Source organism: Excalfactoria chinensis, chromosome Z (assembly GCF_039878825.1).
Source record: "Excalfactoria chinensis isolate bCotChi1 chromosome Z, bCotChi1.hap2, whole genome shotgun sequence".
NCBI lineage: Eukaryota > Metazoa > Chordata > Aves > Galliformes > Phasianidae > Excalfactoria > Excalfactoria chinensis.
Window position 1 is genome coordinate 23,921,687 of NC_092857.1, and position 16,934 is coordinate 23,938,620.

The 16,934-nt window shown below is 44.3% G+C and overlaps 1 protein-coding gene across 1 annotated transcript; it reads right to left on the bottom strand.

Annotated features, from left to right (window-relative positions):
• Positions 1-10,318: 10,318 nt before the first annotated feature.
• On the bottom strand, positions 10,319-12,220 carry TMEM174 (transmembrane protein 174). The gene is made up of 2 exons (XM_072358806.1): positions 11,589-12,220; positions 10,319-10,418 (listed from the first exon to the last, which is right to left on the bottom strand). Exons 1-2 carry the CDS (start codon positions 12,218-12,220, stop codon positions 10,319-10,321), a joined length of 732 nt encoding a protein of 243 aa, XP_072214907.1.
• Positions 12,221-16,934: the final 4,714 nt, after the last annotated feature.

Here is a 16,934-nt window from a genome sequence, read left to right on the forward strand (position 1 = left end):
TACAGTCTCTTTTTTTCTTGTGATATACTTGCTTCACATATTCTGATGTAATGTTTGGTCTTTCCTGATGTCTCACTCACCTTTTTAATTTTCCTGATGGCTCATTCACTCTTTCGTTTGGTAAAAAAATGTCTTAATCTTTTCTCCTCCAGCTTTTTCTCATGCCTTTGGGACATAGTAACACATAGAAATGCTGTGCAATACTGACACTGCCAATACATGTCTGGAGAGCACTACGCCATTTACCAGCATCTCCTCCTGACCTGACACTCCTGCAGGGAGGAAAATTCTATTGATTTAGGCAACAGTTGAAGGAAACATGAACAAATGATGGAGTCTTCTGCCCTCTTCTCCCTTAACAGTATTTTTTTTTCTTCAACTAGGGAAAATAAGAGTACAGAAGTCCTCCAAAACAAAGAGAAATTTAGAATCATCAAAGCAAAATACATGTGCACCCAATCATTTTTGTGATATATTACTTTGCCTAATCATTAACTTAAAATGCCATATAAGAATTTGTAATCCACAGTAAATCATTTGGTAAGAATGATTTAAATGTACTGCTGACTAATGTAAAACAGTTGAGTTTCCACACTCAGTTGGCTGCCAAACATTGTTTAAGAAAAAGGAGGGGGGAACCCAAGTTGACATAAGTTATAGCAGATATAACTCTCCAATACAGTTGTGGTTTGCAAATTATTGAGTTTAAGAGATAGGAAGAAGATGACTTCTTGTACCATGAGGATTGCCAGGACTTTTTTGTGCCTTAATAAAGATGCCTTGCAACAGTGTTTAATTTTTCTCAAAGGCTGCTTGAAAATGCCTTTATTATCTTATCTGAAACAACAATAGAGAAGTGAGAAAATGACGCTGCAATGCTAGATAACTTACTAACGCAACAGCAAAACAGAGAGACTACTCCAATGGTAGAAGCTCAAGGGTGCTTTCCTTACCATAATGACAGAGTAATTGTAGTAGTGGTTTTTAGTGTTTAGGGAAACAAATCAAACCTGCTCTCCTCAAGCACAGAAGAGAACAAAAAACACTTCAAGTGGATACATAACGGAGGAGCGAGATGGGGATTGGCTAGATGCCTTGGTCTTAAGGAACAATGATGATGAGAAATGAGGTAAACAGCATTAAAGATTGGGCGCGAGGGAGACAAATTCTCTATTCTCAAGTCTTTTAACTTTAAAATATTCTTTGGAAGAGAGGAGAAACCAAGGATGTACAAATGCTGGTTTTAATGTAGTCACTCAACAAACTCTTCAGTAAAGTACTTCCTATTCACTATCATGTAACATATACTCTACTGTTGTGCCTATCCCCTTGTTGATTGGCTTATTTTATCTTTTATCTTTCCTTAGATGGAGAGCATATCAGCACCATCAACAGTGCAAGGAGAGAGGGGGACACAAGCTCCAAAGCCACAACACTGTGATGCTGCACAGCTGAAAAACAACTCCGATAATCCAACTAGCCCAGCTGTAGCATCATGGGTGAACTGTTTGAATATTTACTCAGCTTTGCTTTCCAAACAGTTTGCTCAGCCTTTCATGCTGTCTCACCACATGGCTGCAGAGCCCAAGGAACCAGCTGTATGTGACCTTGCTGCACCACTGGCCACTCGTCCAGTGTCTGTGATCATGCAGCAGGTCCCAGCAGCCTGCGCAGGGTACCTGTGGTCTCTCCAGTGCCTTGGATAAATCTCCTCCATGGAGACTGCCTGTGAATAATACAGCCTGAAACTGCTGCCATGGGAGGTATGGGAGCATGTTCCTGGCAGAGGAAATAATTAACTAGTAACTGAATTCATCATTTTTGAAATACTCAGCTTAAATCTATATAGATTATAGAGTTATTACAAGACATTTTCTAACAATCTAGCTGCTATTTGACAAAGGTGTACCAAAAGCAGACATATCTGAAGTCAGTGTTAAGAGGGAGGCAATAAGAGGGGATGAGGTTTGTTAGAACACGTTCCTGAGCAGGTGATGCAGAAGGAGAAGAGAGGGTCTAGTGCTGCAGGAAACAAGCTAACCAGGCATTTACTGTGAAACCAAGAGGAAACAGAAGCTTCAGGAGGACCATTTGAGCTGGGTGGACCTGCTTTCTTCTGCTGCTAGCAGTGATCAGGCTCAGGATACTTAGGTTAAGGGATAAAATGCCTCCTATATGACATAACAGTTTATTCCAGGGAGTTTTCCTCTTCATGCTTAAAATCTGGGTTCCTCCAGCATGGTTTGTGTAATGTCATAATGACTGTTCTGGTGTATGCACAAGTGTCAGCCTTCTAGGCAGAGTTTTGGTGCCAAAGCATCTCCTCTCTCTTCTACCTTCTGCAGGTGATGATGTAGCAGAACTCTGCCCTAAACTGGACCAGGGACATCTCACAGGATCTTGAGATCCAGAAACTGGGGATTGTCTCTGCACGCCACCTGGGTCCTATGTCTGTAGCTGTTTTTTCATGCCATCTCCCTGGTCGCTCTAAATCCCTTTTGTTCAATGCCTCCCCAGCTCCTGGATCAAAACAAAGCCCACCATGTGAGGCAGCATCAAGGCTCTTCTGCTTGAAATTCCCACTGGCACTTTTCTGACATTTCTCTTCAACCTGTGTCTGACATCATTCCTAACTCTGCCCTTGCAGGTCATCCTTCATCACCCCATGTCCCACCAGCATGCCCATCCCTGAAATTCTCCCAACTGCTTGGCCTGTCCCGTGCTCCATATGCCTGCTGCCGAGGGAGGGAACTTTAAAAAATGGCAATTTGGGTTCCATCTCCTCTTGACTGCCTCAAAGGTCCTGTTTGCCCAGCTCACAACCTCATTACCCATCACAAAAATTAATTCCTGGCCAAGTTATGTCCACATGCATGTGTGCATCACTATTTTGTCTAAACAGCGACATCTCCTGACACCCGAGCTGCAGCTGCATGAGTAGGTTACTACCCCAATAAAGTTGTTGTTGTTACACACAGTAAATGGCCTCCCGAGGGCCACCCTTAACAAGAACCATGTATGCTCCTGTGTTTTATTCTGTGCCAAGCATGCTGTCAGCACTTAACAGCTATTAATAAAAACAGAAGGAATTACAAATCTTCATAGGACACAATAAAGCCCAGTTAAAGGTAGTTCTTTGAGCTCTGCCCTGCTTTGCTTGTATTCACACATTAAAATGGGATCTATTTAAGAAGATGAAGTTAAAATTTCCAGTGCAATGTAGTTCTCAGTTTGGAGCTTTGCCAGACATTAACTGCTGAGACTATTTCTATAAACAAAATGAACTTTCTAAAGGAACACTAACTTCAGATTTTAATTGATTTCCTGGGGGGAAACAGCTAAGCCAGTGGCAGTTCATATATGTTTTTTGTCAGTATGCTAACTACAGGTTGTTTACAACAGCAGCAGTGATCCTTGTTTGGGGCAATTTCTGAAGGATGTTTGATTAAACGGTAGTTTGGAGGATTTATTGCTGTCTTTCGGCTCTCATGGCCAGTTGGTGAATGACAAGGAATACCTGATTTCAACTGACATTATTTTTAATGGATGCACCCAGGAAACCACAGCTGAATTTGTACTGGTATGGTTGGTAAACAGCATAAAAAAATTCTCAAAGAGGGCTGAGAATGTATTCTTGTATGAAACATGACAGGCAAGGTGCAGTTTTCCCCTTTTGAAACAAACAAACAAAAAACCTCTGTGCCAGGCTCAGCAAAGGTGGAAAGGGGTGTAGGAACTAAGCAACACGAGGAGGTATGTTGTTGAATAGCATCAAAGTAAGACTGTATAGCTCTTCAGTGAGTGGAAGGTGGGAAGTGTATATGCTAGATACAAATTTAGAAATATTATGCTGTATAGCATAACCCTTATTGTAGTAACTTCTATTATAACTGAACAATTTGAATAATTCATGCCCTGGTAACATTAACTTATGACAAATATTGGAGAGTACATGCTTCAAATGTTTCTGTTCTTATTTATCAGTCTCCAGCTGCCAATGATACTCATGAACTACTGCCTGTGAACTGTTGCTTGCCCATGAATGTGCAGATCAGCTGCATATACTCATGCACCCCAAGTTGCTCTGGATGGGCACATGGCTCTGAAATCACACAGGCTGTTTGCTGTCCTCATGACTCATTCTGTGCATGTGACTTGTCTAAAACACAAGTTCCACTGCAGCAGTAAAGGCTACCAGCAGGACTTGCATTCAGGTTCAAGTTGTCAACTCTATGTCTTCGACAGAGCTCTTCAGGAGTAGACTATTCAACTTACTTTTCCACACTGCTTTTCATACTCTGTTGAAATGAAAACATGGAAATAGACAGCAACACCTGTTATAACCAGTTCTGCTTTATGGATATACAGAAGATCAGAGGACTGCGGTCAGTGGCACAGAGTCTAGTTGGAAGCCTATAGCTAGTGATGTATGGGGTTGGTACTGGGTCTGGTATTGTAACCTGGGTGAAGAGATTGAGTGCACTCAGCAAATTTACTGATGATACAAAGCTGGGAGGAGTGGCTGACACACCAAAAGGCTCTGCTGCCATACAGCAAGAGCTGGATGAACTGGAGAGCTGAGCAGAGAGGAGTCTAGTGGGGTTCCGTATCTGGGGAGGAGTAACCTCATGCATCAGAACAGGTCAGGGTTTGACTTCCTGGAGAGGAGCTCTGTGGAGGAGGACCTGGGTGTCCTGGTGGACAGCAGGTTGGCCATGAGCCAGCAGTGTGCCCTGGTGTCCAAGGATGCCAGCAGCATCCTGGGGTGCATCATAAAGAGCATGGCCAACAAGCTGAAAGAAGTGATTCTCCCCCTCTATTCTGCCCTAGTGAGGCCACACCTGGGGTACTGGGCTCCTCAGTTCAAGCAAAGACGGGGAACTACTGGAGAGAGTACAGCTGGGGGCTACAAATATGTCTGGGGCCTGTAGCATCTCCCATATGAGAGATCTCTGAGTATTCAGCCTGGAGAAGGGAGGACTGAGAGGGGGTCTTAGCAATGCTTTTAAGTATCTGAAGAGAGAGGTCAAGTGGATGGGTCCATACTTTTCTTGGCCAAGTAATAGCATGAGGGCACAAACTGAAACACAGGAAGCTTCATATGAATGTGAGGCAAGTTTTCCTTACTGTGAAGGTGATACAGCACTGGTACAGGCTGCCCAGAGAGGTTTTGGATGCTCCTTCTCTGGATATAATTCAGAACCCACCTGGATACTTTCCTGTGTGATGTGCTGTAGGGAACCTGCGTTATTAGGGGGCTGGACAGGATGAGCTCCTGAAGTCCCTTCCGACTCCTACAGTTCTGTGATTCTGAGAATCCGGAAACCATAAACATTTTTGTTAGTTGCTTTATGGCACCTTAGAAAATCTCTGATTTATATTTCTCTGTGGAAGTGTGATTTTGTCGCCTGTTATGAAAAACTGGGGGGCTGAATGCTCCCAGTACCAACATTAGCAGATTAATGCCAGATAAACTGAGCCTAAATTCCTTAAGCTACACCTGCACCAACAACATGTGCTGATAATCATTTTGATATGATATTATTAGTGAAACATTATCCAATTAAACCACAAGCCTGGCTCTGATGTGGAAGGTATGCTTATAGGGTTTCATTATTCATTTTGTAGCAAGGGCAAAGTTCTGCAGTTCATTTGTGTACTTTTTTCTTTACCAAGCAGATGGAGGAGGGTTTTTTGCTTTGTTTTATTTTGTTTTGTTTTTGTGAAAATAGTGGAAGTAACGTAAAATACTTGAACATGTAATGGAAAACCAAAACATCTTAGCAATGCTGCCCTGTGGGTCACCACCTCCTGTTCTGCAGGGCTAAGTAAACATTAAACATTAACACATTTATTGCTTGGTTTTGATTTACTGTCAATATTAAGTGCAAAACAAAGTGCACAGGCTGAGAAGGTGGAGGCATTTAAAGCAGGTAGCATAACGTGTAAAAGGAGTTTATTTTTTTCCCCTATGTTTTTCTTAGTTCTCTTTTTTCCATGCTGTTGGGATTTACTTTACTTTCTCCTCTTGACTTTTTCATACCTTCCAGCAAAAGTAGGGAAAAATCCTAACTAATGTTAGCATAAGACTTGAACAGTTCATGGAAGTGATTGTGCAGTTGCTTATCCCAGCTGGAACTGTGCAAATCTTTTCCATTTCAGTGCTCCCGGTGCTGCAGCCACTCATCAATTGTTACATTAGTTCAGTTCCCATCAGCACAGCCTTCGATGGGTGATGTAAGCAAGTTATTCTGCTCTGTAGGCAAGTGCTTTTGGGTCTGTGTATGTATATGTTCACATATTCTGGTGCTTCTCACATTTGTACCACCATCTTTTTGAATGCAGTGGAACTGGCTGAGAAATGCAGGCCTAGGAAGAAAATCTGAAACATGTCTCTTTGCAAGAGATGAAGAAATCTTGTTTGAGAAAGCGATTGCTGGCATCATTTAAGGATCCCCTCCCCACTATCAGTGTGCTATGCTTGTTCTGCAATTCCCCATTTCTCTGTCTTTTGGCTTTCCTTCCCATTTGCGCATTTGCCCAGTGGTTTCCTTGGTGATAGATGGAATTTGAGGTTGCTAAAGTTAAGGAAAAGATCCATAGAAGGCACGGATACTACTTCTTCATGCTCCTTCCTACTCTTCCCCAGCAAGCACAGGTTTCAGCTGGCTACAAACACAAACACAGAAGAAGCATTAACATTTCATAGTCCTGCCCTCACCCATTCTGTCAGGAATTCTGTGGTCACATGCCTCTCGAGATTTGTCACATACAAATGAAGCCCTCAAAATACAAGAAGGACTAATTTGTAAAGATGGTGAAGGTGCACGCTTGCATAGAGAAAATGGTGCACATTCTGCCTGAGAAGAAAGGCTCCTGGTCAAAGCCAACCCTGGTGCAGGGCTGCTCAGTCCCTGCAACCCCAGCATGCCCGTCCTGCAGAGCAGAGAACAGGCTATAGTAACACAGATTACTGGCACAGTGAAAAGAGCTCAACAGCCTCTGCTTTTCTGGGGAACATCTGGGAAGGGGAATGTGTAAGCCTCATTTGAGTAAATGTGGTAAAAATAACCTTTATTTTCCCTCAATGCTTTATCGAGATTAGTGAAACCACAGTGTTAATGTATTACACGTGTAATACATTGGAGCTACGTGACAGCACCATTTACAATAATTTGTTTGCCTTTTTCAGTCCCTTTCCATGGAAGATGCTACACAGAAATGTTCTTCTGCTGCAAAAATGATTACAACAACAACCACCTCCACAGTTCTGCAAAAATTAATTTCTGCCCATGTCCTTCTAGTTTCAGTTATTTTCCTCCCACCCTGAAGAAGGCATAAGGAGAGAGAGGTTGACTGGTTATTAAGGTAGTAGGCCTTTGAAAAGGCTAATAACACAGCTACAGTGTGTTGTGGTGGATGGTGGTGGATCTGCCAGGTGCCAGAGCATTGCTAGCCCTGCCTGTGGCTTAACCCCCACATCAGTCCATACAGTAGGCATGGCCAGCCCCACACCAGAACATGAGTGTGAGTACAGCCTCACGTGGCTTCTGGTGGCTCAAAAAAGCACCTGCTGTGTTCTAAATAAATCTGACACAGTATAATCCAAATGGGAGAGCGATAATCTCATCCTAGAACTGTTAAAAGATGTCCAGCAGCTGATCTGCTGCAGTGTGTCCTGTGGTGTTTGCTAAACAGTGCATGTGTGTGCAATCAATTGCTCATTACAGTTATCGCACATGGCACAGATACAAGCAGCTGTGGCGTTACTAATTTCCCCTTGACCTCATGCTGTTGTTACATGGTGGCACTGAGGGCAAGAATGGCATTTCTCAATTCATTGCTTGAGCAGGGGAGACATTCTGGTCTGTTCCTGAAGGAAAATGCTCTCTATCACTTTGTAAATACAGAAGGAAAACATAGGCCTGCAGCATCCAGGCTCTGGGTGTCTGGAGGAGGTAACACTGTGCCCTGATTTGTTCCAAAGGCATTCTGACAGCAGCAGTAGCAAACTGGGAGAGCCTGCCAGGAGACAGCTGGCCTGTGTGGGTCTGCCCACCCAGTACTGTTGTCACATGGTGGTGGTGAGGGCAAGGAAGGCTCTTGTGGGTGACCCCAGGTCCCAGCCTGCAGGGTACTGCAGGACGGACAGAATGCCTCCAGTCTCAATACACTGCAGGTGGCTGCAAGTGAGCTGATCAGTGCCTAGCAGGTAAAGCAAGCCAGAAAACTCTGAGAGAACAGCTCATGTATTTCAACCACTAGCAGGCACCCAGCTCACAGGACAAAGCTTGACAGAAGCTCTCCAACATGCAGTGCATGCATACTGGGATCTCAGAACTTGGTGCCCCTCTTTGTGGGCCTGCCCAGCTGGCTCAGTCCCACCTGCTCTGCTCCTGGACCTGTTGCTTCCTGCCTGGTGATGGGGTGGCCACAGGGATGCTCAGCACGTTCTGCTGACATCTATTCACTCTGGCAGTTAAAGTGGAGCCAAGAGTGATAGTTAAATCAGGTGCTGGCTGAAGCATGTGCTGTGTACAAACAGCATGCCCTAGTTCTTCACCCTCAGCCTCCCCCTGCTCCTTCTTGCAAAGGGGGGCGAGGAAGAGGAGGACAGCACCTCTGCCTAGGCTGAAGTCCTTACAGAAGGAGTGAGGGCCCTTTTTGATTTTAGGACGTTATACTCCATGGGGTATTTTTTTTCCCTAAGCCAATTATCGGTCCCACGAGAGCTCAGGGTGCTCTCTCTTAAGTCCATTAGTTTTCATAGCAAAGGAGAAGAACCTCAGCCCGGCGGCGCAAAGCAGATGGCGATATTCGCTCTCCCCTCCTTCTCGGCGGAGGAGCCCCCGGGTGGGCAGCGGCGGGGGCTGGTGGCGCCCTCTAGCGGCAGCCGCAGCCGGGTCGGCTCGGGACGGGGCTCACGCTTTCTGGGCGAGGGCTCGGGGCAGCGCTGGGAGTGGGTGAGGGGAAGCAGAACCACCCAGGGTTCGCATTTAGCCTCCCGAGACCCCAGTTTCCGAAATCCCGTTTCATTTTAAAGATAACGCTGTAGAGGATTTCAGCCCTTATCTCTCGCCGTGAGTTTCCTCTTGTGTTTCTGTGCGTGGGAGCTTGCAAGGGAGCACCAGCAGGAGAGAGATGAGGACAGCAGGTGAAATTAGGGTCTTGTCAGAGAGCAATTGCTGGCTCCTGTAGTCCTCACAGTTACGGCAGATGTAACACTTAAGAGCAGAGCTGTGACTTAGATTTTGTCTGAAGAGAAACTGTCAGCTTGCAGATGCATTTGGCGCGTGACTTTCGGCACAGTGAGGCAGGTTCCTGAGGTGCTCTGTGCTTTAAAAAACACATAGTGCCCATCTCTACCTGTAGTAAGGGGCACATCTGTACCTATTGCATGTATTAGCTGGTGGAAATACTACAAAATGGAATCGTACTGGGGAAATTCCCAATGGGGACAGTCACACCAAACAGTCTGACTCTGCAGCTAAAATTCAAGACACATCTAAAGCTTTATTAAAGTTTATTAAACCTCAGCCTGAGCTATGTGTTTTAGAGCCACCTCTGAAGAGACTCCTTTGCAGAGAGGACTGCTATGAGTCACAGCACAGCCTGCTAATAATGCCTTCAGCACTGATAGGACCACATATTTCTGCTAAGGCTCCAGAGCATTGCCTTTTGCTTTTGTGGTGTTAACCTAGTCATCACTAGCACTTGTGGTGGGAGACAATGCTTCGTGCCCCATTGTCAGGGAAAGGAACTGAGTATGATGCACAGGGAGTATTTTTCTCCCACCTGGGATGCTCTGATTCAATGGAGTGCTCTGAAAATACCTATGGGGTTGGGTCAAGGCAGAGGAAGTCAAGCCTGTGGAGTGGACTTGCTCATGAATGAGCCATTCTAAGGAATCAGGCTGAATGAAGACACTTCTGAAGTTCCCCAGCTAATCAAGGGGCAGTAATGCACAGAATAAATCAAATATTTTCCAATGATGCTGAAAGTCCAGGAGTAACCGTGACATCTTGTGCACTCACTGTTAGCACTGTTTCAGCAAGTCTGGAATTCAGGATCCTTGTTGGGAAAAACTTGAATGAATTTACATCTTTGAGTTTAATTGGTTTTGCTATCAAACTGTATAACAAGGAAGAAAATAGCATGAGGAACAAAGGGAAAGGGCTGGTTAAATGTTTTCGGTGACACTGAAGCACATTTCAGTACGTCTGAAATCATTCTGCTCACAACTGCATGTAATGCAAGAAAAGATTTGTAAGGATAAGTTGGTGTCTCTCAGGAACACGGCCTGTTGTCAGCAGTTACTTTATGAAGACAGTGGGTATATTTCCTCGTAACGAGGAGGTGATAGTTCTTCACAGGGGTCTTCCAGCAGTTCTTCTGGCTCGTCTGAGCTGTCCTCTGACCTGGTAATAGGAAGAGAAGCAGGAGCAAAAAAAGAAGATCAAACACAAGGTATGAAGTAACTTCCTTTCTTTATCCTGTCAGCCTTCCCTGGGCAAAGAACTTCCTGACCTCGGTGCGAGTTTTGCTTGGGAAAACATTACAAGATGAAGTTTTACTGCTATTCAGCAATAGGCTGTGATCTTCGTGTGAAGTACAAAATGTCAGGTGGTGACCTTTGTTTTCCTGCTGCCCATGCCTGTTTTGTGTAGTGCTGAGGACAAGAGGCCACCAGCCGTTTGCAGACAGACTTTGATAAAGGAACAGAATTACCTACTTTCTAGAAAGGATATAATTCTGAGTAAGTCCTGTAATTTGAATGTTCTCCTGTAGGAGTAAAGGACTACAAGATTAACTTGTGACTGATGAAAGCAGTTTCACACTGCGCTGTAATACCAGTGATGTTGTGTATACCTCAAAAACTAGGACAGTGATAGTGTCTGTAAGATTGCTCCAGGGGTGACTGGCAGGGAGAATGCCTGGCACTGAGTGGGACCCTTTCATTCTCATGAAAATGCTTTTTGTGGACTTCTCCTGTGCTGTGATTCTGCCTGTGTGGAACCCTCTAGCCTGGGCATGGAATAACAGTCTTCTGAAAGGTAGTAAGAGAAATGTTAAGAACAAGCAAACAAAAGTCACTGGCACAGCTGCCCAGAGAAGCTGTGGATGCCCCATCCCTGGAGGTACTCAAGGCTGGGCTGGGTGGGCCCGGGGCAGCCTGAGCTGGTGGAGGCAGCCCTGCCTATGGAAGGACTGTGGAACAGGGTGGGCTTTGAGTTCTCTTCAATATAATATCATACAGTTATTCTATTAAGAAAAACAACAAAACAAAAACAAAACAAACAAACAAAAGAAGCCCCACATAGGTACAGGAGCACATACAAAAATATCTTTTAAAGCAACAAAATATTCCATAGATAGAAAAGTGAGGGAATGCTTAAGTGAACTTAACCTGAAATAAAATGCTTTCTAGAAAAAGTATGTCTTAATATTCTCTACTCCTAACCAAGGGAAAAAGAAAGTCTGGAGGAGAGCACACAAAGGGAGGCACATTTTGCTTTGCAAGCATACGTAACACCTTAAAATACACACAGCCTGTGCCCAGCCACACTGAGACTTTTCAGGAGACGTACCTTTGGTTCTGCATGTTCTCTGTGAGGTAACTGGCACAGCTCTCATCCCAGGTGAAAGCAGGGTTGTCCAGAGAGTAGGCAGGGCAGAAGTGAGCAGAGCTGGGGCTGGGAATGGGAGAGACACCGGGGGAGACAGCCCCACAGCAGCTGAGCACAGGGTGCAGGTATCCAGGGCTGGTGGCTCCACTGTCCAGCGCTGGGTAAGGCGGGGGGATGTACTGCACCACGGTGGCGCCATGGAAAGTTATGGGCTGATTGATTCCAGTGAACACGAAGGACTGTCCGCTTGTGCTCTGGTCAATGTCTAACACGTTCTCCTCTCTTTCTTTGCAGGGTTTGCATGTAAGCATGTTGAATTTGCAAACGGCAATCAGAATGAAAGTTACCCCGACAGAAAGCAGGATAGGCCCTAGTAACTGAGTCCATTCCAGGTGAGTAAGGCCGTCGTACTTTATCCACCCCATCACCGTGAATGTGATCCCCACCAGTCCCAAGAACACACCTGAGAAAAGCAGAGTGGCACCAGCTTTGTCCCCATCTGACACCAGGGCATCAGATCGGCTCGGTGGGTATGGAGAGACAGAAAACACATTCAGGGAGAAATCTTCTACATTGCCGTTGTTCTGCTCCATCACCAAGTATCACGAATCTTTCTCAGCAGAAAGAGGTTTGCGAGGTACTCTGCAGAGCATTAAAAGTTGAAGGTTCAGGTTAATTATACAAGGACGCTGTGTGTGTATGGTTAACAGAGTCCATCATGTGAAAGAACAAACTTTGCTTACAAGAATAAAGGTCTGGGAAGTGGAGCCTGAAGTGACCACTAAAGACTTCTTGCTTTCCCACCATTGCTTCCGAAATGGCTGCACCCTTGCATGGCTACTTATCTTTTTGTTTATCTTCTCCAATTTGGCACCCACTAATACTCCCTCACCCTGCCTGTGCCAGGTGGGAGAGAAAGGAAGCTGAGGTCCCTGCAGCTTATCCTGGGCCTCCTGCCAGCCAATGCATCCAACATATGGACAGCATACATTACTCCGTAGCAGCACAATGACTCACTCACTCTCCTCAGGCCACCAATTTGGCAGCCCAGGTCTATAGGAAGATATGTGGCCTTTGCTGCTGTGCTTCAGAGCACTGTGAAGTGTGATGGTTACAGCCACGTCCGGACCATGCTGCAGCTGGTCCAGCAGCTCAGAGTTTCTGTGGTTTATGCAGATATCAAAGGAAGCTTACTGAGTGTTTGATGAGAGGGACTGGTGGGTGGGTGGGGAGGTAAGCAAGAACAGGGTGCTGGAAAGCCTGCAGAAACTGCCGTCTGTGATAGAAATGTTGCTTCCCTCCAGCAAAAAGCCATGTCTGTTTGAAGATAGAATAATTACTTTGTGATCTCCCCTTTATTGTGGATATTTTTTTGTTACAGAATTGGCACCCCTTCCTCAGAGTCCAGACTGAGTAAGGCCCACATATGCTGTCACTGTGGGGAAATGTCTCCTGTAATGTGGCAGAGCAAGGGATCTTGACCTGTAGGGTAAACGCTGTATTCAAGAAGTACCTGGAAGATTAATTTTGCTACAGAATGATTTCATCCGTTGGAATCTCCTTCTGACAGCAATATGTGGCTGGTATATCCTGTCTTTTCCCTGAAAACCTGGCCTTCATGATTGAAGCTGGCACTGTGATAATGGCAAGATAACACAGTGTCCTGGGGCAGCTATTCTGCACCCAGCAAGTACCTGAACTGTGAGTGTTCCCACTTTCTCCCACTACAGTAAATATCACAGCAGGATGGAGCTCTATGCAGAAAAGCACCAGGATTACTTACCTATCATCCCCCATATATTAAGCAGACAGATGAATTGAAAGTTGAGACTTTCTGTTTCCTAATGATTTCAGACAAAAGTAATTGCTGCCGGACTGTTCTGGTAGAACATTTCTGTGTAATTCCTTATGGAGGAAAAATCTTCCACTACTCAATCTGTTTTGATTAGCATAGCAGGGAAGCACATGCAGTACAGAGATTACTCCTCAGGAGGTGGAAAGCATAATGCTATTTCCTGCTACCAGCAGCTCTGGGGAAGCAAGCTTATCCTGAGGTTAATGGAACAAAAATAGCTGTAGAAAACTCACCTTCTTTCAGATTGCTGCTTCACAACTAATGAAAGTGCCTTCAGTCTACTGTGCTCTAGGATCAGTTCTGAACACGATGGCTCACCAAAACTTTCTGAAGAGATGCTGAGTACAGTTACTGCTGCTCTTTCTCTTCACATTTGTCAGCAGAGACCCCAAGAAATACTAATGCTGAACTCCCTTTAAAATGTCTGGGAACTTCCCAGAGTCAGTATAATGGCTCTTCTATTACCCAGGGTGCCAACAAAATTTCTGACAAGATCACAGATCTGCCCTTATCCCAGCACTAGGTCAAGACTTGAGGAGAGGGTCAGGGTTTGCGGTGCAGTGGTTCACATCGCTACAACCAAATTAGGAACTGCTGAAATGTTAGATAAGCCATCATTGCACTGGTAATTACAGCCAAAACCTACATAATCTTTAACCTTATATTTGGTAAAATAAGTGAAATGAACTTCTGTTACTCCTCTCTGTGAGTCAGGTTTTTCCATGCCACAAATCATTCTTGCCTCTGTTTGCTTAATCTTCCAAGCTTTCCAACATCCTCTTTAAATCAATATATTACGATCGCTGTCTGATGGTATGCAGAGTTGTAGTATCACATTCCTTCTCTTAGTCATTCAAGTGCTTTGCAAGTGCTATTTACAAGAGAGTTGGGCTGGAGCCATTCCTTGGGCCTGTGGTGTGGTTCTCAGATGCTGTATGGAGTCAGAGATTTCCTGTCCAGGTACTGCAGCACCCCATGGGCTATGTTCCTTCCCTGTGGCCAAGCACATGGCGTATTGCTTGCTGAGGAAGTGCACAGCAAAGCTGGAGAATACGAATGATTTCTTCCAAGACCGATTGTCACTTCAACTTTGACAATGTGATGTTTGGTACAGGAAGATCTATGTGAAAATTTCACTTTTTCCTTGTAAAGAGGTTTTTTTTTTTTTTTTTTTTCCTAACCCTCCCCACGTTTTTCCCCACTGTTTCCCCAGAAAATGCCAAAGATGTCAAGGTCTTAAGAGATTACCAAATCACACTAATTTTTTAAGGCTAATACTTTCCTTTTCCAAGTGGGTGTTCTGGGAACTTACTTACAGACGGCAATTTAATAAACACACCCCTTTTAACTGGAATAACTGCTAAATGAATGGTAGTGAAAATGGTCTGGAGAAACCAGGAAATGAGCTTGAATATGTTTTCGAAAATCTTTCTGGTTTAGTTACAGTAGAGCATCATGCAGAATATTACTCTCAGTATTGTCAAGCAGAGAAATGGGAGACTATATCCCCGTTATCTTCAAGTAACTCCAAGGCTGGCTTCAGGACCCTTATTCAAAATGGGTACTGTTTTCAGACCTCACTGCAGTGTTATTCCAGTCTGCTTCAGGGACCTTACTTCTGAACTCGGCCATTGCCTTGCTTTCTGTTCTTCTACACAACTGCCTTACCCTGCAGTGCTTGCTGTGGGATGAAGGTTTTCTGAGGCATCCTGTACCTTCTTGATTCTCTAACCCAGTCAAAGAGTCTTCCTAGTAGATACTGACTCAGCTCATCTTTCCTTTCTCCTCTCTAGCTGATAACAATTCTTCCATGTTTATTCACATCATCAACCTGTCATAGTAAGGTTTTATTTTCTTACAGTTCTTACAAAGAATCAGGGACTTAGCTATAGAACCTCTAAAAGAAGCCATAAAAGAAAGCTAAGTTTTATTTTAAAAGAGAAGGCACAAAATACAACTCAATAATATGATTTTCAACTACAGAGAAGCTAAAGAGCCAGTGGTTGGATCTAAAGAATTTTTTTTCCTAGAGAATTGAGACTGTACTTGGCATCTTCAGTGAAAAACACAGATTACATGTTAGACAATCAACTAACCATGAGTGAGCTTATATCCTGTGGCCCTGTACTACTGTAGTGCCAGCCCCAATGCTGAACCATGCCAAATGGAGCCAGTTCAGCCAGCTGCCCACAGCAGCTTCTAGCTACAGGAGGGGTTTATATCTCCCAGAGAATGCTGTCATGCCAGATGTCCAGTCAAATAAAAGGTGTTTCCATAGACGAACACAGGGATATACACGTGTATGGTTGAGGAGGGAGCACAGTTCTACGTGAAGGCCGACACATCAACTGCAGAAGCATGGAAGTATTGGCAGAAATGTCTGCCTGGACACAGATGTGACCCTAACAGTGTGACCATGAACAGTGACCCTAAGCGGTAGGATGGAAAGGGGATAGTGTGAAATGGTGCTATAAGTGACAGCGGTCAAGGATGGAGCTATCCTAAAAACGTGCCACCATTAAAAAATAAAAAAATAAAAAGTCACTGTAATTCCAGTTTTACAGATCAGTTTGTTTTCAAACTTTCTGGGTGCTGGTGATTCAGGAAGAGACTTATCCTTGGAAAGAGTTATCCCTTCAGGAATTTGTGAGTCCTTCTCATATCCAAACAGCTGTATTGATCCAGCTAGAAGCTAAGCAGTGACAGTGCAAACAGACCTTAACTTCACTTAGAGAGGGTAAGCAGTCCTTACCTCCCACTTTGCCTGTTTAAGTACGTGAATCAGTAACTAACTTGATTTGCTTGCTAGAATTTGCACGTCAAACACTTAAGCTAACCTTAAGGTATTAAGGGGGTTATAACATCACTACTATGATAGTAAAGTAAGTCACTTCCTCAATAAGATTGCTATTCTGTATTATTTTAAACTACTTTTATAGTTTTACAAGGTGTTGCTTCCTTTCTATTATGGATGTTTAACCCCTACTCCCACATAAAAACATTCCTCCCACTAACGTTGTTCATGCAGTGGCAGCCATCAGTGGTGGACGCGGATCTGCCAGCCTTTTATTTCCATGTTTTCTGACCTTGCTGAAATAGATTTTGATACCTCAGTAAGCAAATGCTGTTGCCCTGGCTTTGTTAGCTGTCAGTGTTCAAAAAGCCATGGAGATGCGCTCAGCACACCCAGGGAATTCTAAAGGAATGACCATTCAATTAAAGAAAAAATAAATAGAAGGTGCTGACCCAGCTGTAAGATGGACTATTTAGTGGGCGTCTTTCTCTGGATGATACACAGGAAAATTACCTAGTCTCATTTTAAAGAGTAAGTAAATCCACCTCTCCCAGGAAATTCAGGTGCATTCAGCTGACTCCAAGGAGCCAGGCCAACAGCTTTCCTTGCAGCCTGGTTTTCAGAAATAAAGTAAGTGAACCAGAAGGGAGAGTCTGTA

Excerpts from the sequence above, each read along its gene's own strand:
- TMEM174 (XM_072358806.1), bottom strand. The coding sequence starts at position 12,220 with ATGGAGCAGAACAACGGCAATGTAGAAGATTTCTCCCTGAATGTGTTT. Across the intron at positions 10,419-11,588 it reads GAGAACATGCAGAACCAAAG|GTCAGAGGACAGCTCAGACG; the intron begins GTACGTCTCCTG and ends TCCTATTACCAG.